We start from the raw sequence: 22,957 nt of genomic DNA, 5'->3' as shown, positions 1-22,957 counted from the left end.
GGTTTTCTTTGGTCTCCCTCCTTCCTCCACCCTTCACAGATCCAAATAAAGTGGTATCTTGATGAAGTTGTCCTCTCTTCTCATTGCTTACCCAATCCATCTCCAACGTTTCCTCATGATGATTGTGGCCGTGTCACTCTCTGTCATGTGCCAGCATTCCAACCTGTACAAAAGTATGGGCAGATCACATCTCTGGTACCACTTCACCGTGGTGTAGATGCTGCACATGGTTGATCCACATATGCTGCTCATTGATCTGAAGACTTTTCTAGCTTTGCTGAGTCTGTATATTGGATGTCATCCTTGATCCCACTATCCTGCCAAATGATGTTGCCCAGGTAGGTGAACCTGTCGGTGCTAGGTAAGTCGACGCCATATGTCTTAACGGGAGGGGGAGCCACTATATTGAGGGCCATTGCTGTTGAACTGATCCCCTTACTATTTCATTTAAAGCCCTATCCACATCCTAGTTATGCAATTTGCCAGCACCCTGGTCCCTGCGTGGTTCATGTGTGTCAAGTGGTCAGCATAGACTTGTGGGCCGAAGGGCCTGTATCTGTGCTGTATTGCTCTATGACTCTATTTCATGCCTCCCATAAAACTCAGTTGGTTTAGTCAAAGAATGCTTTAGTTAAGATTAATAGGTTACCATGTGGTTCAGTGAGTTCAATATCAGGAGATACTATACATTGTTTCTTGGGTGTCATTGGCAAAACACAAAAAATATTCCTTTTTCGTCAGCAACCAGTTCAATCGCAGGCAAGTAAACTTCTAAGCACGTCAATGTTCACCATCCTGACAGCAGTCCCAAGGCAGTCTGCTCTACCGACTGCATTTCATGCTCTGCAGCAAAGCAGGTTGCAATGAGTGCTGTCCACACCTCGTTCACAACCCAAGTACTCGACACCATGATAGGACGCACCTTATCATCAGATACGCTGCAAGTGACTGACAAAGAAAATAATGAAAAGAAGGATGGTAAGTAGAGGAGGAAAAGAATGAGAAGATCCACTGAAATGCACTTCCTACAAAAATAAAAATAATTGAGTTCACTATGGGTAACCACAAACATAATTTGTTGTACTTGTGTCAGTGAACATATTGAGCTCTTTATCCACTAATGTCTTCCTTCACATGAACACTTCACATAGACAGTGCTCCTCTCGATGGTGAATACTGGAGGACTATTTGACCATTATATCACAAGAGTCAAGCTAAGTCAACCCACCAGTCAGCATCTAAATGTAATCTTGAAATAAGAGTCAATAATTGCTCAATCTTTTCTGATGGCACGGGATGATACAGAGGGGGAGGGGGGAGGGGGGAGGGGGGAGCATTTTAATTATAATCTACAAATCATTAATCGGGTATAGTGTCTCAGTTATTTTTGAACTATCATTGCCTTATTATCCATCTGTTAGCATACCTCCAATTTCCTCAATGGTGCTGGCTCTCATGTCCAACAGGACTGTTCCATTGATGATACAACTCCTCAACTCAAACAGACTATGCAATGATAGTGTAGCCACATACGGTTTACTCCATCGATCCCCTCCATCTTCGACATCCTCTTCAAATTTCAGCCATCTAATTTCACGGATGAATGGTTAAGTACGTCAGCACATTTAAAATATTTTCCATGTCATATATTAAATAAAGTTCCTGTACTATGATGACAATCTGAGAACAAGCAATACTCATTAGCCCATAATGATTCTCTACATTGGAAAATTAACAAGCATAAACATTTTCTTTTCATAATAGAGCACACCTCCAGTATTCTATTCCTACTTATCTTTATCCTATGTGGCATAACCCCTGAGGCTGTTAACATGGATCGTACTCTCTTGTCATCAGAAACATTTTCCCTGTACCTAGTCTGTCATGGATGCTAGAACTTTATTAGTTTGTGTGAGATGCTCTCCCATTCTCCTACATTCCAGGCAGCGACCGCCTAACAAACCTAATCTCCCTTCATATGTCACTCGGATATCACATGAATCGGTTTAGTAAATCTTTATCCATTTCTAACTGTCCTATCCTTTACACATGCTCAACTCAGGATAATAAGTAACAGTATGATAATTCAGTGGGCAAGCATCAAAGATGAGCCCATTCAAGACTTCAAACAATGCCTAATTGGCTTTTGGAATAAAACCACAGTTGGTTTTTCTTTAACCAGTATCAAAAAAGGCCATTATTCTGTTTATCGACTATAGTTCAGCATTCAACGCAATCATATCCTCATTTCTAATCACACGCCCAAAACCTGGGTCTCTGTACCTTCCTCTGCAACTGGATCCTTAACTTTCTCATGGGAGACCACAGTCTCTGTGGATCAGAAATAACATCTCCTCCTCGCTAACACTCAACACAAGTGCACCTCAAGAATGCATGCTTGCCCACTGCTCAACTCTCTCTACACCCACAACTGTGTGGCTAGGCAAAGGTCAAACACCATCTATACAGTAAGTATGCCGATGACACAACTTTTGTTGGCAGAATTTCAGATGATGAGGAGGAGGTGTTCAGAAGTGAGATAGATCAGCTATTGAGAAGTATCACAACAACAACCTTGCAATCAACATCAATAAGACCAAGGAATTAATTGTGTACTTCAGGAATGGGAAGTCAAGAGAACACACACTAGTCCTCAACAGGGGATCGGAAGTGGAAAGGGTGAACAGTTTCAAGTTCCTGGGTGTCAACTTCTCTGAAGATCTATCCTGGGCACAAAATATTGATACAATTACAAAGAAGGCATAATAGTAATAATATTTGATTAAGAGTTTGAGGAGATTAGGTATGTCACCAAAGACACTCACAAATTTCTACTGGTATACTGTGGAGAATATTGTAATTGGCTGCATCACCATCTGCTATGGATCGAAATGAGCTGCAGAAAGTTGTGAACTCAGTCAGCTCTATCATCAGCACTAGCCTTCCCAGCATCCAGGACAACTTCAAAAGACAATGTCTCAGTAAGGTGACGTCCACCCAGGAGAGGCTCCCTTCTCATTGCTGCCATGAAGGAGGATGTACAGGAGCCTGAAGACACACACGCAACATTTGGAAAATTTCTTTCCTTCCACCATCAAATTTCTGCACAGATAATGAGCCAACACTATCTCACTACTTTTTCCTCTATTTCTGCACTACTTAATTTAATATAACCAGATTCTGATACAGCCATGAGTGCCATAGAAGGTTAAGAAGTAGGAAAAAAAATAAAAGTTTTTTCATTTTTTCGGGTTCCTGCAGTATGCCTCAAAAAAACAATGCACAATAGATGGTGTCATTTTGGTGCAAGATATGATCCAGAACCTCAGGACGTTATTGCCATATCTACTAGAGTTGCAGTTGAAGTGAATAAGTGCGACTGTGGGGGAAGAGGGTGAGAGGGGGCAGAGAGGGCATTGGGGGAGAGTGGGAGAGAGACTGGGCCTGTACAGGGACCGGCCAAGGGGCAGAAATGGCACAGAGGTAGAGGAAGAGGGGGAGAGAGCACGGGGTCAGAGTTGGAGAGGGTGCAGGGCTGGAGAAAGCACGCGAGGGGGGAGGGGGAGAGAGAGAGGGAGGGGGAGGGAGAGAGAGAGAGAGAAGAGTTAAAGAGAGAGATGGGGAGGCAAGGTCTAGGTTGGCAGTGCAATAAAGTGGGAAGTGCAAAAAAATGAGGATGTAAAAAGAAAGCTGCTGTGTTATGTCCACATGAGTGTGCGTGGGTGTTTTGTACATGCAGTTTGAGTGTGTCTAAGGATCTGCACATGTGAATCTGTGTCGAGGGCTGATGCTAACCTTGTGTAATAGATCCTGTTTTGCAATCTTCTTGGACCTCCTTGCCATTAGACTAAGTCTTTGTTACTTGATTCTTTTAAGACAATCTGGAAACTGGTGTACAATGTTCACTCCACATTAGACAAATTCAAACACAGCAATTTTTACTCCGAGAAATAATGCTCATGCATTTTCCACCAACTCTCACTTCATACATCTAAATCTGGATTTAAGAGATTTTTCCCTTCTGTAGGGGCTTATCTAAGCTTTAATCAGCTAAACCCAGAACAGCACATAAATACTACAAGCTTTCATTTGTTGAATCAGTGTTTAGAAACACAAATCACCTGGCAGTCTCCTTCCATTCTGTATCTTCACCATTATGCATGCAAATTTCATCAAGTTCAGTGAAGAGATCGTGTGGAACATGTTCTTCATCATCATCCTCTACTCCAAGAATGAACTGCACACGTTGGGATGGAGTATCTGAAGGACATTGAAAAATGAAATTAGAAAACCAATGTTATAAATTATTTCTTTTACGACAAAAGGTGCATTTCTGCTGAAAAATAATCTTCATTATTAGTCTATTTCTGTCTGCCAGACATTAACTAATCAGGGAAAGTCCTTCAGGCATTGCAGGTAACATGGTCTATGTGGTATCTGGTCGCCTCACTATAGGAAGTATGTGGAAGCATTGGAAAGGGTACAGAGGAGATTTACCAGGATGCTGCCTGGTTTAGAAAGTATGCATTATGACCAGAGATTAAGGGAGCTAGGGCTTTACTCTTTGGAGAGAAGGAGGATGAGAGGAGATATGATAGAGGTATTCAAGATATTAAGAGGAATAGATAGAGTGGATAGCCAGTGCCTCTCCCCCAGGGCACCACTGCTCAATACAAGGGGACATGGCTTTAAGGTAAGGGGTGGGAAGTTCAAGGGGGATATTAGAGGAAGGTTTTTCACTCAGAGAGTGGTTGGTGCGTGGAATGCACTGCCTGAGTCAGTGGTGGAGGCAGATACACTAGTGAAGTTTAAGAGACTACTAGACAGGTATATGGAGGAATCTAAGGTGGGGGGTTATAAGGGAGGCAGGGTTTGAGGGTCGGCACAACAATGTGGGCTGAAAGGCCTGTACTGAGCTGTACTATTCTATGTTCTATAAATAGACAAAAATATTCACCAATCGGAAGGCTAAGTAGAGGTCAATAATTTTCTCCAACAGGACATCTAGGAAGGCTTCAGAAAACCTATAAGTCATTCACTGTTGTGCCCCAATCTACAAAAATATATTTGCTTCTAAATGGACATAAAGGCTTTCACAAACATCCAAAGTGGCTTTAGAGCCTGTGTGACCATTCAGTTAGCCAAGCTTATCATAAAAGAATAAAATCATAGAGTCATAGAGAATTACAGCACAGAAGCTGGCCCTTTGGCCCATCTAGTCCATGCCCAACCATTTCAACTGCCTATTGCACTGGGAACATAGCTCTCCAAGTAACTATCCAACTTCTCTTAAGCATTGACATCGAGCTCGCATGCACCACTTGCACTGGCAGCTCATTTCACACTCTCACCACCCTCTGAGCGAAGGAGATTCCCCTCATGTTCCCCTTAAATTTTTCACCTTTCACCCTTAACTCATGATCTCTAGTTGTAGTCCCACCCAACCTCAGTGGAAAAAGCTTGCTTGCAATCACTCAATCAATATCCCTCATAATTTTATATACCTTTATCAAATCTCCTCTCAATCTTCTATGTTCCAAGGAATAAAGTCAAATCTATTCAATCTTTCCTTATAATTCAGGTCCTCCAGACCAGATTGTGAGAGTCTCTTACTAAGATCAGGAGGATCTAAATTGCCCCCATACAACACAAACAAAGTGCTGAAAGAACCCATCAGGTCAGGCAGCATCTATGGAGAGGAATAAACAGTCCATGTTTCAGGCCAAGACCTTTCATCAGGACTGGAAAGGAAGGTGGATGAACACAGAATAAGATAAGGGGATGGGAGGGGAGGGAGTACAAGCTATCAGGAGACAGATGAAACCAGGTGAGGGTGAAGGTGGGTGGGTATAGGGAGGGGTTATGAAATAAAAAGCCAAGAGGTGATAGGTGGAAAAGGTAAAGAGATGAAGAAAAAAAAAATCCGATTGGAGAGAACAATAGACCATGGGAGAAAAGGAAGGAGGAGGGGCACCAGAGGAAGTTGATGGACAGGTGAGGAGAAAAGAAAGAGTAAGAGATGGAAAAAAAGAGAGAAAAGGGAAAAATTACCGCAAGTTCAAGAAATTGATGTTCATTGCATCAGGTAGGAGGATGTCTAAACAGAATATGAGGTGCTGCACCTCCGTCTGAGAGTGAGCTCATTGTGACAGTACAAGAGAGTGTGAAACAACATGCTGGAATGGGAATCGGAAGTCACAATGAAAGAGGTGGACACAGGGAAATCCCACCTTTTGCGTCAGATGAAGTGAAGGTACCCAATGATGCAGATCCCTAATCTAAATTGGGTCTCACCCATGTAGAGGAGACTGCACCAGGAGCAACAGATATAGTAGATGACATCACTTGTTGGTGAAGTGTCACAACGCCTGGAAGGATTGTTTGGAGCTCTGAATGGTGGTGAGGGATGAAGTGTAGGGGCAGATGTAGTACTTGACCTGCTTGCGGGGATAAGTGTCAGGAAGGAGATCAATGGGGAGTGACGAATGGACAAAGGAGCCTTTCCCCATCTTCTCATTCTAGCGTCTTCCCCTTTCCTTTACAGCAGTGATGGCGGGTCTTGGCCCAAAACATTGACTGCTGCCTGATCTGCTGGATTCCTCCAGCATTACATGTGTGCTGCTCGGCATTTCCAGCAGCTGAAGAATCAAGTGTGTTTATAAATAGCCCCAGTCTTGTTGGGGTTTCTGATGCTCTTGTTTCCTGACTTTTTACCAAATTTTTGATTTAGAGTCATTAAGCACTACAGCACAGAAACAGACTTTGTTTCCTCTGGCCTGTGTCAGACTATTATTGTGCCTGGTCCCATCAGCGGCACCCGAACCAAAGCCCTCCATAACCCTTCCATCCATGTACTTATTCTAATTTCTCTTAAATACCGAGATCAAACCCGCATCTAACACTTCTGATGGCAGCTTATTCCACACCTTCACCACCCTCTGAGTGAAGGAGCTCCCCCTCAAATATATCACCTTTTCACCCTTCACCATCTAGTTCTAATCTCACCCACCCTCAGTGGGAAAAAAAAACCTGTTTGCATTTACCCTGTCTATACCACTCATAATTTTGTATACCTCTATCAAATTTCTCCTCATATTCCTATGATCCAGGGAATAATGTCCAAATCTAGTCAACATTCCTCTATTCCTCTGGTCCTCAAGTCCAGGCAATATCCTAGTAAATTGTCTCTACACTCTTTCAATCTTAATTTGGATTCATTATTTCAATCTAAACATCATTACCACATGAAAAACAGAGCTATTTTTTTCTGAAGTTCTGCAGTAACTCTAAATTTGTGCAACAGAAAATCTGTGACATTAATTACTCATGACCCAGTCACGGTTTTAATCACACTTCAATGATAATAGGACGTTAATACTTTTGAACAGTGCTACAGGGAGGAACAGAGAAAACAGAAAGTGTTAGGGGCAGGAAAGGAGCAGAGGGGAAGAGGAGAAAAGACAAACAGAACTGCATCTGTCACAGATCATACTCTTTTGTGTTTAAATCTCACCATTCTGAAGAAAAGTGCAATGCATTGGCAAACATACTTCATACATATGAACCACTAGTGATATAAATATATCAATATTTTGATGATTGGGTAAAGACATTCTTTCCAAGTGGGATCTGACTCTTTCAAATCAGAGTAAGATTCAAAAATCCAAATTGTTAACCTCAGCAACTTGCTCTTGCTCTTTGGGTGAGTGACTAATACAAGAAATAGCAATTGAAATGTAAGTGTGTTACATTCGTAATTAATTCTTGAAATATTTTATTTGAAATTATTTCTTGTACATTCATCAATTTTGTACTTATTGTGCTTTGTGAACTGAAAACACTATTTGACCTTGCTTAAATAAAATCAGACTGTAAAGCTAAAATACAAACTTGGTTCCCATGCATGATGTTAGAACTGGAGAGACTTAGTGTCCTGTAACATTATATATAACCTCTTCAAGTTGAATTTAATGTAGTGAATTGAGTAGGTGGTCTGTGGAACAAGTAAACTTTCATGCTTTAAGAAAAACATACACTTTCAGATGACCCCAAATATTAAAGAGTGATATTAGACCATAAGATATAGGAACAGAATTACGACATTTGGACCATCAAGTCTGCTCCGCAAAGTATACATTTGTTCTCCAGATCAGCTGCAGAAATAGGTGAAATTTAACCTGGCCAAATGTGCAGTGTTGCACCTTGGTACGGCAAGCGTAAAGAAACAGTACAATATTTAAGGGCAAGACAATGTTGATGAGCAAAGGAATCTTGGGGTCAAGTTCATAGCTCCCTTAAAGTGGACATGCAGGTGGATAAGGTGGTTAACAGGGCGTGTAGCATGCTTGCCTTGATTTGTCGCGGCAGTGAGTTCTAAAGTCAGGAAGTTATGTTGCAGCTTTATAAAGTTCTAGTTAGGCTGCATCGGGAATATTCTATACAGTTCTGCTCATCCCATTATAGAAAGGATGTTGAGGGTTGAAATGTTTAATACCAGAGGGCATGCATTTAAGGTGAGAGGGGTTAACTGAAGGTCTGCGCCAAGTTTCTTTTTAACACAGAGAGTACTGGGTGCCTGGAATGTGCTGGCTGGGTGGTGGTTGAGGTTGATAAATTAGGAACTTCTAAGAGACGTTTAGATAGGCACATGAATGTGAGGAAAATGGAGAGATATGGGCATTGTGTAGGTAGAATTGATTACTAATTTAATTGGATTGGCACAACATTGTCAGCTGATGTGCCTGTCCCTGTGCTCTACAGTCAGAGTCATAGAGTAACGGAACACTATAGCACAGACACAAGCACTTTGGCCCATCCAGTTCATGCCAAACCATTAATTTGCCTTGTCCCATCGATCTGCATCTGCAGCACAGCCCTCCATAGCCTGCTCCATCCTTGTACCTATCTAAATTTCTCTTGAATGCTGAAATTGACTTTGCATCCACCACTTGCACGGGCAGCTAGTTCCACACTCTCACCACCCTCTGAGTGAATAAGTTCCCCTACATTTTCCCCTTAAATATTTCACCTTTCACCCTTAACACATGACCTCTAGTTCTAGTCTCACCCTACCTCAGTGGAAAAAATCTGTTTGCATTTACCCTGACTATACCTTTCATAATTTTGTACACCTCTATCAAATCTCCTCTCAATCTTCTATGTTCTAAGGAATAAAGTCCTAACCTATTCAATCATAATTTTGTATACCTCAATCAAATTTTCCCTCATGTTTCTGCGCTTTAAGGAATAAAGTCCAAACCTATTCAAGATCTTTCCCTGTTACTCAGGTTCTCAAGTCCCAGCAACATCCTTGTGAATTTCCTCTGCATTCTTTCAATCTTATTTACATCTTTCCTGTATGTAGGTGACTTAAAGTGGACACAGTACTCCAAATTAGGCCTCACGAATATCTTACATTAAATTATGAAGCCAATGTGCCAAAAGCTTTCTATACAACCCTATCTACACAACTTTCAAGAATTATGGACCTGTATTCCTAGATCCCTTTGTTCAACCACACTCCTCAGTGCCCTACCATTAACTGTGCAATATCTACCCTGGTTGGTCCTCCCAAAGTGCAACATCTCACACTTGTCTGCATTAGATACTATCTACCATTTTTCAGCCCATTTCTCCAGCTGGACCAGATTCTGCTGCAAGTTTTGATACTTTGCACTCCCAATCTCGATGTCATCCACAAATTTGCTGATTCAATTTAACACATCATGATCCATATCATTGATATAGATGTCAACCAACAAAGGACCCAGCACTGATCCCTGCGGCACACCGCTGGTCACAGGCTTCCAGTCAGAGAGGCAACCATCTACAACCATTTACTGGCTTCTTCCACAAAGCCAACGTCTAATCCAATTTACCTCCTCATCTTAAATGGCAAACTACTGAACCTACTTGACCAACCTACCATGTGGGACCTTGTCACAGGCCCTGGTAAAACCTAAGTAGAAAACCTCCACAGCCTTGCCTTCATCAATTTTCCTGCTAACTTCCATGAAAAACTCGGACTGGTAAGACAGAACACACTGACATACACATGAAGCCATGCTGACTATCCTTAATCAGTCGATTCCCATTCAAATACCCAGTCCCTTAGAGTATCTTTCAATAACTTTCTCACTACTAATGTCAAGCTCAACGGCCTATAATTTCCTGGCTTTTTCTTAGAACCTTTAAAAGATGTTTGCGAAGAAAAAGAATTTCAGATGTCTATTGTATACGTTTCTCTGACGTTAAATGTATCTATTGAAACAATGGAAAAACATTAGCTATTCTCCAATCCTCAGGGTCGTCACCTGTAGCTAAGAATGTTTTAAATATCTCTGCATAGGCCTCTGCAATTTCTGCATTAGTCTCCCACAGTGTCCAAGGGATCACAATGTCAGGCCCTGGGGATTTATCCACCCTAATTTCCCTCAGGACAACAGATTCCTCCTCCTTTGTAACCTGCATAGGGTCCACGACCTCGCTGCTGCATTGCTTCACATCTACAGGCTCTGTGCTCATCTCCTAAGTAAAAACAGATGCAAAAAATCCATTTGAGATCACCGTTCTTTTGGCACCTTGCATACATTACCATTCTGATCTTCCAGAGGACCAATTTTGTCCCTTGCTGTCCTTTTGCTCTTAATATACCTGCAGAAGCCCTTTGGATTGTCCTTTACCCTGCTTGCTAGAGCAATCTCATGTTCTTTTAGCCCTTCTCATCTCCTTAAGTGTTCTCTTGCATTTCTTATAATCCTCAAGTACCTCATTTGAGTTAATCTCTCTCTCCCTCTCCATTTCAGCTGCAAAACTTCCCTTCTGTACAGGTCCCACTTCCCCTAGAAAAGGGACAATTGACCGAAAAACTGAAGCTCTCCCTCCTGCACCAACTTCTTAGTCATGTGTTAAATTGTATGATCTTCCTATTTCTGGCCCCACTAGTACATGGCACTACTATTCTATGTTCTACAGTACTCTGTAAAGGTCTCAGCCACTCATATATAGCTAGGGTGCCCAAGATTTGTTTTTTTTGCACAGTATTGTAATATTCTTTATGTATTGCACTGTACTCCTGTCACAAAGAAAAACAAATTTCATGACACGTGAGTGATGATAAACCGGATTCTGATATGGGTCTCTATTGTGGACTGAGTGGAAATGGGAATCATGATTGGGAAAAGGGGGAGGGAGCAGAAAGCACCAGAGAGACATTCTGTAACGATCAAAAAACCAGTTGCTTGGAATCACACCACTCCACCTAGTGTCTCAGGGCCAGGGATTTCTATACCCATGCCACCACCTACCATCCCTCCCCCCATCCTGGCATTCCTCCTCTTCCACCTGGCCCACAACCTTCCCATTCACAACATCCATTGCTCCCACCAGATTTACAAAAAGTCTTAGGCACCTAAGCCCAAGACTTTTGCACAGTTCTGAATGCTCTCAGACTTCCTTTGATAAGCACTACTTGTGTAGAATCCCTCTGCACAGACTCCAAGATTTTACACAAGATTCTCTTGACTAAACATCCATGACAATTGGACAGCCTCCACCATAAATTTACAGGGTATACCAAAATCAGGAAAGGAACACTGAAACAGCATTAAAATAATCACCATCTTTTTAATGGCACTTAAAGTTAAAGGTTAACAGGATCATGTTTTTTTTGATTTCTTAAGTGCTTTCAATATCATACAGCCCTCATTGCTGGGGGGAAAGGCTCCATTCAATGCAGGTTGACACTTCCATTGTATCCTGGGTAATGGACAACCCGACTGGCAGACCACAGTTTGTGTGTCTTCAGAGCTGTGTGTTAGACATGGCTATAAGCAGCACTGGGGCCCCACGGGGGACTGTATTGGCTCCCTTCCTGTTTACTCTGTATATCTGACTTTAGATATAACACTGAGTCCTGCCATCTGCAGATACTCTCTGATGACTCAGCAATAGTTGGGTATATAAAGGGAGGATAGGATGATTAATATAGGGCCATGGTAAATGAATTTGTCAAAAGGTGCAAATTGAATCATCTGCAGCTCAACATCAGTATGACAAGGGAGATGGTGATGAACTTCGGGAAGACCAAGCCTGCACTGTTCCCTGTTATTATTGATGGCGAGGACATGGATGTGCTGAGGACCTACAAGTACCTGGGGGGGGTTCTACCTGGATGACAGACTTAAGTGGAGCACCAACACAGAGGCTGAGTATGAGGGCCAGAGTCACCTTTACTTCCTGAGGAGACTGAGGTCCTTTGAAGCATGCAGGCCTCTCCTTCACATGTTCTACCAGTCTGTTGTCACCAGTACAATCTTCTATGTGGTGATGGGCTGGGGCAATACATCAACGCGGCTGATGCCAACATGCTCAATAAACTGATTCAAAGGCTGGCTCCATTATAGGAGTCAAACTGGACACACTGAAGGCTGTGGTAGGGCAAAGGACCCTCCATGAAGTCCTGGCAATTCTGGACAATGTTTCTCACCCTCTGCGTGCCACCTTGGCTGAACAGAGGAGCACACTTAGTAATAGACTGACAACTGCGCTGCTCCAAAGAGCGCTATATGAGGTCATTCTTACCCTCGGACATTAGGCTCTATAATGAGTCAATCTATAGCTGGGGAAGTGATGAATCCCTCCTGCTAGACTGTTATCAATCGCTGTTTACCAGATCTCTGTTTAGCTCTGTTTACCACACCCCACTATCGCAGACACCCTGTGCAATATTACCATCGCTTCTTATCTGGACAGTGTGAATATGCACTCATTACTGTATAATATTACAGTTCTTCTTGCACTACCATCTTATCAGTGTGAATTGGAAATCTTGTCATTTTTGACTTGTAAATCTTGTACATCTTAATTTTTTTTTATTCTAACTTACTTCTCTTCTAATATTTGTATACCTGTGCACTTATAATTCTACTGTGACACTGTAATGTCCTTTGGGATCAATAAAATATCTATCATCTTCAGTCTATTGTTTCCACTAAGTCATACAAATTTGCTCATCAGGAAATGAAAATGATAAATGGAAAAAGCTTCCGATGCTGGACATATGAAATAAAACAGAAATGCTGAAAACACTCAGTAGGTCAGTCAGTACATTTCCGGTTGCTTCATATCCACAGTCACTGTTCATGATTAAGCGATGCATTTCTAAATGTCTAATAAGTTTGTAATAAATTCTCACTTGGAGTATTGTGAGCAGTTTTGGGCCCATCATCTTAGAAAGAATGTGCTGACACTGGAGAGGATTCAGTGGTGGTTCACAAAAATCATTCCAGGATTGAACGACGTCATATGAAGAGCATTTGATGGCTCTGGCCCTGTTTTCAATCAAGTTCAGAAGAATGAGGGATGACCTAATTGAAACTTATTGAATGGTACAAGGTCTTGATAGAGTGTGTGTGGAGAGGATGCTTCCTATGCTGGGACAGTCTAGGACCCAAAGACACAGTCTCAGATTAGAGAGATGTCCGTTTAGAAGGGAGATAAGAAGGATATTTTTCAGCCAGAGCGGAGAATCTGCAGAATTTGTTGCCATAGGTGGGTGTGGAGGCCAAATCTGCATGAATGTGTTTAAGACAAAGGTTGATAGATTCTTTATTAATCAGGGCATGAAGAGATGTAGGGAGATTGGGCTGAAAGGGAAAATGGATCAGCCATGATGAAATGGCAAAGCAGCCTCAATGGGCCAAATGGCCTAATTCTTCTCTTAAATCTTATGGTCATAAATTCCCACAATCCCAGAATGTTACCACAATTAGGCTGAACTATCAAGAGTTCTCTATTTATTGGCAAAGGAATAACCAAATAGCCAGTCACAGGAGAACAGATAATATCAACCATCACATCTCTACAGATCCTTAACATGAAAGGAGAATCCATTACCATAAGTAGGAGACTCCCTCCCATCCTCCGTGCTTGAGTCTCTTTCTCGATCACGCTTGCGATGTTTGTGCCCGCGATGCCTGTGCCGCCGGTGGCTTCGCCTTTCCCGTGGAACGTGAACACCGATATACAGAGTCCGATGACCTACGGATGTAGAAAATAAATAATTTTGTGCACAAGCTTTTGTTGATTTTAATATTTATATCAACAAATATAGATTCGTTTGAGTTTTGTTGTCACTCTTGAACATCCAAAATCAAAACCATGGAATGAAAGAGTGGTTGCAGCACAGGAGGCCATTTTGCCTATTGGTAGGTCTCCATCTCTTGTTCCACCCACTGTCCCTTTCTGCACAACTTTCTGCATTTTTCTCCACCATTTATTTATTCAATTTCCTCTTAAACCCAAGATCGAACCTGTTTCCGATATAGCTGCTGGCAGTGCAATCCAGATTCCATCCACATTCTCTGTAAAAAAAAAGCAAGTGTTTCCTGTGCTACTCTAAAATTTTGTTCCCTGCTACTCAATTCCTGTGACTTCTAGTCCACGATACCTCCACAAAATGGAACCGCTTTCCCATTCTGTCTATATCTATTAATATTCCCTAAAGTCCTATCAGAATTTCCCATATCTTCCTCTTCAAAAAAATGGTCCCATCTTCTCCAATTCACGTAACTCTATCCTGGATTCTCGCTCTCTCTTGCATCCTTCCTATCATATGAGACCAGAAATTAACACAATACACCAATCAAGGTTAGAGCAATATTTTTACAAAGATGTTGCACAATTTCCTGCTTTTATGATTCCTGCTTCTGGTGATAAAACCCAGAAAGGGGCATGTTTTAATAAACCATTCTTACCAGGCAAGATGACACTGGCAACATTTTGCAGACAGCACACAATATTAATAGGTATTCTAGTAGATATACTTCTTCAGAACTATGATCGCTGTAGTCTGCAGCCTGTAATTTCCTATTCAAGGACGTTCTTTTGAACTGACTAAACTATCAGCTGCTTTTGCAGTCTCTTGGAGTATTCAATGAACTAGGATGTCGAATGTACAGGTACGGCCGGGGTGGTCACCACTCTAGGTGGACTCTGCGTCAAGACCAGATGGCGGAAGACGAACCTGTGCTCAGCTCATAATGTAAAACCGATCCCATCTTTTGCCTTTCCTCATATACCTCCACAGTAAATTTCATTTTTCTTGTGTCCATACATTCAGCCACCCTGTTTTTACCCTGCTACAATGTAGCAATATCTTTTTGTTTTATCAATAACTCAATACTTTGTTTGGTTCCTTAAGGTTGATATAGCAAGGGAAGTGGTAATGGAGACAAGCTCCCACTACCTTTAAGTGCTCCCAATGGTGTGCGTCTCAAATAGCCTCTGACCACCGAGCCCAACTCTTGCCCTTCAAATGTAGCTTAGCTACTAAGTCCAGCGAAACCATTTCTAGTGACAGGAGACCACGATCTGGAAGAGGGGTCTGTGTGTAGTGAATCTAAGTTTGCTGATGATACTAAATTGAGTAGAAAAGCAAATTGTGCAGAAGATATGGAGAGTCTGCAGAGAGATATAGATGGGTTAAATGGCAAGGGGTCTGGCAGATGGAGTACAATGTTGGTAAATGTGAGGTCATCCACTTGGGAAGGAAAAATGAAAGAGCAGATTATTATTTAAGTGGTAAAAAATACTGCAGCATTTTGCTGTGCAGAGGGACTTGGGAGTGCTTGTGCATGAATCACAAAAGGTTGGTTTGCAGGTGCAGCAGGCTATCAAGAAAGCAAATGGAATGTTTGTCTTCATTGTTAGACGGATTGAATTTGAGAGGAGGGAGGTTATGCTGTAGCTGTACAGGGTACTGGTGAGGCCGCACCTAGAGTACTGCATGTAGTTCTGGTTTCCTTACTTGAGGAAGGATATACTGGCTTTGGAGGTGGTACAGAGGAGGTTCACCAGGTTGATTCCAGTGATGAGGGGGTTAGACTATGAGGAGAGATTGAGTCATCTGGGACTGTACTCGCTGGAATTCAGAAGAATGAGAGGATATCTTATAGAAACATATAAAATTATGAAAGGGATAGATAAGATAAAGGCAGAAAAGTTGTTTCCACTGATAGGAGAGACTGGAACTAGGGGACATAGCTTCAAGATTCGGGGGAGTAGATTTAGGACAGAAAGGAGGAGGAACTGCTTTTCCCAGAGAGTGGTGAATCCGTGGAATTCTCTGCCCAATGAAGCGGTGGATGCTACCTCAGTAAATAAACTTAAGACAAGGTTAGATAGATTTTTGCATAGTAGGGGAATTAAGAGTGATGGGGAAAAGGCAGGTGGGTGGAGATGAGTTCATGGCTAGATCAGCCATGATCTTATTGAATGGTGGAGCAGGCACAATGGACCAGATGGCCTATTCCTGCTCCTATTTCTTATGTTCATATTAGATAGGGAAAAGGCAGGTTACTGGTGCCTTAAAACCAGTCACTTTGGGCAGATGGGATTCATCAGCCGTGGTTAGCAGTTCACCTAGGAGATGGAAAATTCTCATCTCAAAACTCTGCTGTTTGCAGCTATACCCGCTCACAGGGAAGGCTCATAAATCCTGGGAGAAAAATCCACAGCTGAAGTCCCTAAGGCAGTCCTACATCGAGCTTAATGCTGACTGACAACTCCTGTAACGCTGCTGGTACCAAACTATGCCGGTCTCTGCCTTTCCTTTGGGCTAATTAGATACATGGAGAGGGGGAACCTATTACTTGGGCAACAGCTTGCTCTCCACATTGTACTACCCAAGCTTGCATATCTAGACAGCTGGGATGCAACATCCATGGTCGACTCCGACTGATGTCAACCTTTATGCCAATGGAACATTTCTGGATTCACATTTATATTGGTAATCTTTTCTCATACACTCTTCGCTATTAACAAGTCTCACTTGCAATCTGATTCTTATATAATTGGAGTGAATTCATTTTTTTTTCTTGTTTTTCATAATGTTAACAGTTATGATGTTCTGGGAATATCAAAACCCAATTTCCATCACTATTGAGCTACGACTAAAAACTATGTTCAACTTTGAATGGAGGTTCAGCTTCAGGCTGATTTAAAGCTCTGACATTAGCCATCATGATGCTATTTTCCTGCCTCAATTAAGAGAACAGTTCATATCGAGTAGCTGTCAAATACGCTCTTTGTGGTCTCAGCTGTCTTAAATGCCTGTTCACCCAATCCCTCCATTTTGCAATGAAAAATAGATCAGCATTATGAGTCACCTGTTTATTCAGCAAGATAATGTTAAGAGCAGCAAGGCACTTCATGTGAGACTAGACTATCTGTTTAATTCTGTGATCATTTTATCCCAAACACTGCATTAATATAAATACAAAAAAATCTACAGATGCTGGAAATCCACCCCATGGCCCCAGCTATGCCTGACTCTTCATTGGCTACGTAGAACAGTCCATGTTCCAAACCTTCCCCGGTAACGCTCCCCAACTCTTCCTCCACTACATTGATAACTGCATTGGCACTGCTTCATACACCCATATTGAGTTCATCAATCTCATCAGCTTTTCCTCTGTAGACTCCTAGTCAAGACAGCACCTGTGTACAATGCTCCTTCAGTCAATGTCTTCTGGATAGATCATATATTTCAAGTCTTTTATCTCTTTTACATTTGATTTTCATCTTGAATGTGATTCTGGAACTGTTTGCAGTTTGGAGATCATTTGGGTCTTTCAGCACACTGCAGTCTCCGAGAGGACTCCAAGAGGCAGAGGTAGTGTGTGCAAACCTCGTGGGATGGGGTGCGAGCTGACCTTCCACTCCATTTCAGCAATTAAAGCGACAAGGGAGATTGAAACATCGAGGTGTGTGCGGATGGTGAGTGTCAGTTGCCTGCCTTTTGATCACTGGAGGGATCGCTCTGTTACTAGAGAGGGAAGTCTGTGTGGCCTGCTGAAGAATGTTACCTGGGTTTTCTGCATTTTGAATATGGACTTAGACTGTGGTCTTTTTTTCCAGTCTTATAGTTTTTTATATTATGTGTTTCTTGCTCAATCATTCTCGTTTTTTGTGTGTTTGGGGGTGGGGTTTAGTGGTTGATGTTCCTATTCCATTTTTGTTCTTTTTTGTGTAGGGAGGAGGGATTCGGGGTTGATGATTGTGCTGCCATTCTTTTCATGGCTATCTGGAGAAGAAGAATTTCAGAGTTGTATGCTTTGAACCTTTAACTTCCACCGGGACATTAAATTCACTTGGTCCATTTCTGACACCTCTCTTCCCTTTCTCAATCTCTCTGTCTCCATCTCTGGAGGCAAACTGTTGACTGACATCTTTTATAAACCTACTGATTGCCTCAGTCATCTTGACTATACTACTTCCCATCCTGCCTCCTGTAAAAATGCTGTTCCCTTTTCTCAGTTCCTTCATCTCCACCATGTCAGACTTAAAGAAGGGTCTCAGCCCAAGGCATCAACAGTTTATTCACTGCACTGATATAGTAGTTCTGATATTGCTCCAATTCAAATTATCTCAATAGAAATAGGAATCGAAGACTCTTCAAAAATCATGGCTCAAAAATTCATCTACATATCTGAAAAAATTGCTGTTATCATGGATGAAAATTAATTTCAAAGTTTCAAAGTACATTTATTATCAAAGAATGGATAAATTACACACCCTTAAAATTTGATGGCTTACAGTAGGGGTCCCCAACTTTTTTTGCACCGTGGACCAGTTTAATATTGACCATATTCTTGCGGACCGGCTGACCCGGGGGGTGGGGGGGGGTTCAAGTTCAACAGTGCGTGACAGGGAATGAGGAAAGGTGCAGCTGACTCATATCATTTCATATCGCCAAATCATATAGTTTCCTCGCGGCCCGGTAGCACATGCTTTGCGGCCCGGTACCAGTCCGCGGCCCAGTGGTTGGGAACCATTGGCGTACAGGCAGCCACAAAGCAAGAAACTCAAAAGAAGCCAATTTTTAAAAAAGACCAACACCCGATGTGCAGAGAAAGAAAAATTTAAAAACACAAATCACGTAAACAATAGAAGCAAGCAACAACATTCTAAACCAAAATGAGTCCTTAGATCGGGATCCCGGAGCAGCCTGGAGTAGGCCCCAAAGCCTCGATATCAGTCCATCATACTAGTGGGCACAGAGCACAGCAGCCAGGGACAGTCTTCATGGCCTCAGCACCATGAACAAGCATGGACATCGTGGGAGAGCAGGCAGAATCGGCACCCTGTCCGTCAGTATATCTGGGCCTGTGTTTAAATGATCCAAACAGCACACCATGCCTCGCACTAGGACCTAGGCAATATTAATCAATTTTATGCAAATTCCAATTACATCTGTTGTTATTAAGAATGGATATGTAGGGTAAAGACTACAGGAAATGTAGCAAATTTTTTCTTATGTCTACCTTGCCCAAATGCAGAAACACTTGTGCAATGAACCAGAATTGATTAGAGGGCTTAAGAACACTTAGGGGCAAGTGATCATAATATGATCAAACTCACCCTGAAATTTGAGAAGGAGAAGCTAACGTCAGGAGTATCGGTATTGCAGTCGAGTAAAGGGGATTACAAAGGCATGAGAGAGGAGCTGGCCAGAATTGACTGGAAAAAAAACACTGGCAGGAACGATGGCAGAGCAGCAATGGCGGGAATTTCTGGAAGCAATTTGGAAGGCACAGGATATATACATCCAAAAGAGGAAGAAATATTCTAAAAGAAAGATGACACAACCATGGCTAAAAAGAGAAGTCAAAGCCAACATAAAAGCCAAAGAGAGGGCATATAATAGAGCAAGATTTAGTGGGAAGTTAAAAGATTGGAAAGCTTTTAAAAACCAAGAGAAGGCAACAAAAAAGTCATTAAGAAGGTAAACATGAAACATTAGATTAGATTATGAGGACATGCAGTCCTCTTTTATTGTCATTTAGTAATGCATGTATTAAGAAATGATACAATTTTCCTCCAGTGTGATATCACAGAAACACAGGACAGACCAAGACTGAAAAACTAAGAAAACCACATAATTATAACATATAGTTACAACAATGCAACAATACCATAACTTGATGAAGAACAGGCCATGGCACAGTAAAAAAGTTCAAAGTCTCTCGAAAGTCCCACATCTGACGCAGACGGGAGAAGGAAGAAAACTCTCCCTGCCATGCCCGACCACAGTCTGACTCTGAGTCATCTGAAAACTTCGAGCTCTGATCAGCCCTCCGACACAGAGTACCAAGCACCATCTCTATCCAAACGCTTCGACCTCAGCCTCAGTCACCAGCAGCAGGCAAAGCCGGGGATTTTGGGGCCTTCCCTCCGGAGATTCTCGATCGCCCAGTAACAGCGGCAGTGAACCGGCATTTCAGAAATTTCTCCAGGTGTTCCTCTGTGCTTTCATGTCTGTCTCCATCAAATCAGAATTGTCCACAGCCCCTATTTAACAGATACGATATCATTTCACCAGAGAGCTGTGCGTGCTGAATATGAAGGTAAAGCTAGCCAATAATATTAAAGAGGATACCAAAGGTTTCTTCAGATACATAAAATGTAAAAGAGAGGAGACAATGAATATCAGAACACTGGAAAACAATGCTGGAGAGGTAGTAATGGGGGACAACAAAATGGCAGACAAACTGAATAAGTATTTTGCATCAGTCTTCATGGTGGAAGACACTAGCAGTATGGTGGAAGTTCCAAGTGTCAGGGGTCATGAACTAGAGAGAAAGTTCTTGGGAAACTGAAAGGTCTGAAGGTAGATAAGGTGCCTGGACCAGAAGGTGTACACACCAGAGTCCTGAAAGAGGTGGCTGAAGAGGTTGTGGAGATATTAGTCATGATCCTTCAGAATCATTAGATTCTGGAATGGTTCCAGAAGACTGGAAAATTGCAAATGTCATTCCACTCTTCAAGAAGGGAGAGAGGCAGAAGAAGGGAAACTGGCCTGAGAAGTGACAGATGGAGTTCAACCCAGATAAGTGTGAGGTGGTTCATTCTGGTAGGTCAAATATGATGGCAGAATATAGTATTAATGGTAAGACTCTTGGCAGTATGGAGGATCAGAGGGATCTTGGGATCTGAATCCATAGGACACTCAAAGCTGCTCCACAGATTGACTCTGTGGTTAAGAAGGCATACGGTGCATTGGCCTTCATCAACAGTGGGATCGAGTTCAAGAACCAAGAAGTAATGTTACAGCTATTTAGGATCCTGGTCAGACCCGACTTGGAGTACTGTGCTCAGTTCTGGTCACTTCACTACAGGAAGGACATGGAAACCATAGAAAGGGTGCAGAGGAGATTTACAAGGATGATGCCTGGGTTGGGGAGCATGCCTTATGAGAATAGATTGAGTGTACTCAGCCTTTTTTCCTTGGAGCAATGGAGGTTGAGAGGTGATCTGATAGAGATGTATAAGATGATGAGAGGCATTGATCATGTGGATAGTGAGAGGCTTTTTCCCAGGACTGAAATGGCTAATGTGAGAGGACACAGTTTTAAGGTGCTTGGAGGTAGGTACAGAGGAGACGTCAGGGGTAAGGTTTTTTTTAAAAATGCAGAGAGTGGTGAGTACGCGGAATGAGCTGCCGTTGACAGTGGTGGAGGTGGATACAATAGGGTCTTTTAAGAGACTCCTGGATAGGTACATGGAGCTTAGAAAAATAGAGGGCTATGGGTAACCTTAGGTAATTTCTAAGTAAGTACATGTACAGCACTGCATTGTGGGCCGAAGGGCCTGTATTGTTTTCTATGTTCTATGTAGTGTTACATACCCCAAGGAGATCTTGTGATTTTTTTTTTCTTGTGAGAATGATGTAATGGTCTTCTGGAGGTCACCTGACGTAACTTTCCCACTGATGTGAGGTCACTTGATGACATGTTCACCACAGGTATATAAAGGAAGACCTCAGATGATGCAGTTAGTTTTTAGTTTTAGTTTTCCAGCTAGAACGTGCGTCTGTGTCTCTGTTTCTGTTGCGTATTTGTTTTTATGACGCAGTTTCGTTTTTAAAACAGAGTGTTACGTGCTGGACTGGCAGCTTTTGCTAGATGTGTTGATGTACCTTTTTCCAGTAGTATTGCAGAGTGAAGACTTTATCGAAGTACGGGATATGAAGGCTTAAGAGAAGTCGGGAATGTTCAGCAGTTTAATAAAGGATCGACCTTATTGAGTCTTCGTTGAAGAAGTAGAGACCTGCATCGAAGATAACTCTTGCCAAAAGAGAAAGGAAGTTCATGCAAGGCGCTCTCTAGAAATTAAGGTCAGTTGTTTTAAGCCATTTATTTCCTTCATCGTGAATCCTTTGGTCAGAACCAGCAGGAAAATCGCGTCTATAAAGAAATCCTTCTCCAGAGGAAGTCTCTCCCAATTGAATGTATAAATCTATTCGACTTTCAAATTTACCATTTTAAGAACTGTATTTGACTTTACGGCTTTAAGAACTGTTTTCGCATTTATCGTTTTAAGAGTCAGTACCGAGTGACAATTCGTTGAATGGCCGCATAGCGGTTAACTTCTGGTTAAGGTTTTCATTTGCATTTTATTGTTTATCCGTGTTTAATAAATGTTTGGTTGTTTTTATATAACCTGTCTTGATTGATATTCATGGTTGCCGGTTACGTAACAGTAGCTATTCCCCATGGAGATCAGCTGTAGAGGATTCCCGGCAAGGCCGGTATGGAGGTCGCTGTCTGCGCTGGGTCTTGATGAAAACAGCAAGTACCAAGCAGCTCGCAGGATGGGGCAGTGCGGGAAGCAGAAAGAGCCTCTTGCTGGATACGGAGCAGGCGAGCGGAGTTGGGCTGGAAGGCAGGAGCAGATGGGCAGTGACTTGGCCACCACTGCTGACCCACCAACTGGAGAGTGTAGTGGTGAAGGGTTGAAACAATCTCAGTATGTTGGGCACCACCTGACAACATCTGCTCCTGGCCAAAGGCTACAGTTACCTCATCAGGAAACTGAAGAGAGTACCCTGTATATGATGCAAGCAGGTTGATTCTGTGCGAGGAAGGCAAATGCAATGTTACCATTCAAGAGGACT

The 22,957-nt window shown here is 42.3% G+C and overlaps 1 protein-coding gene across 4 annotated transcripts in view; it reads right to left on the bottom strand.

Annotated features, from left to right (window-relative positions):
* LOC140199629 (sodium-driven chloride bicarbonate exchanger-like) overlaps nt 1–22,957 on the bottom strand; it is a 248,613-nt gene that overhangs the window by 130,296 nt on the left and 95,360 nt on the right. For all 4 annotated transcript variants that reach the window (XM_072262026.1, XM_072262027.1, XM_072262024.1 and 1 more), the window contains exons 3-5: nt 13,897–14,040; nt 4,122–4,260; nt 1,427–1,587 (exon numbers count right to left, since the gene is read on the bottom strand). In XM_072262026.1, the coding sequence (XP_072118127.1) occupies nt 1,427–1,587; nt 4,122–4,260; nt 13,897–14,040 (444 nt within the window). The remainder of the gene's footprint in view (nt 1–1,426; nt 1,588–4,121; nt 4,261–13,896; nt 14,041–22,957) is intronic.

The sequence above is a fragment of the Mobula birostris genome, chromosome 6 (genome assembly GCF_030028105.1).
Source record: "Mobula birostris isolate sMobBir1 chromosome 6, sMobBir1.hap1, whole genome shotgun sequence".
NCBI lineage: Eukaryota > Metazoa > Chordata > Chondrichthyes > Myliobatiformes > Myliobatidae > Mobula > Mobula birostris.
This window is presented reverse-complemented; position numbering and strand designations above follow the sequence as displayed.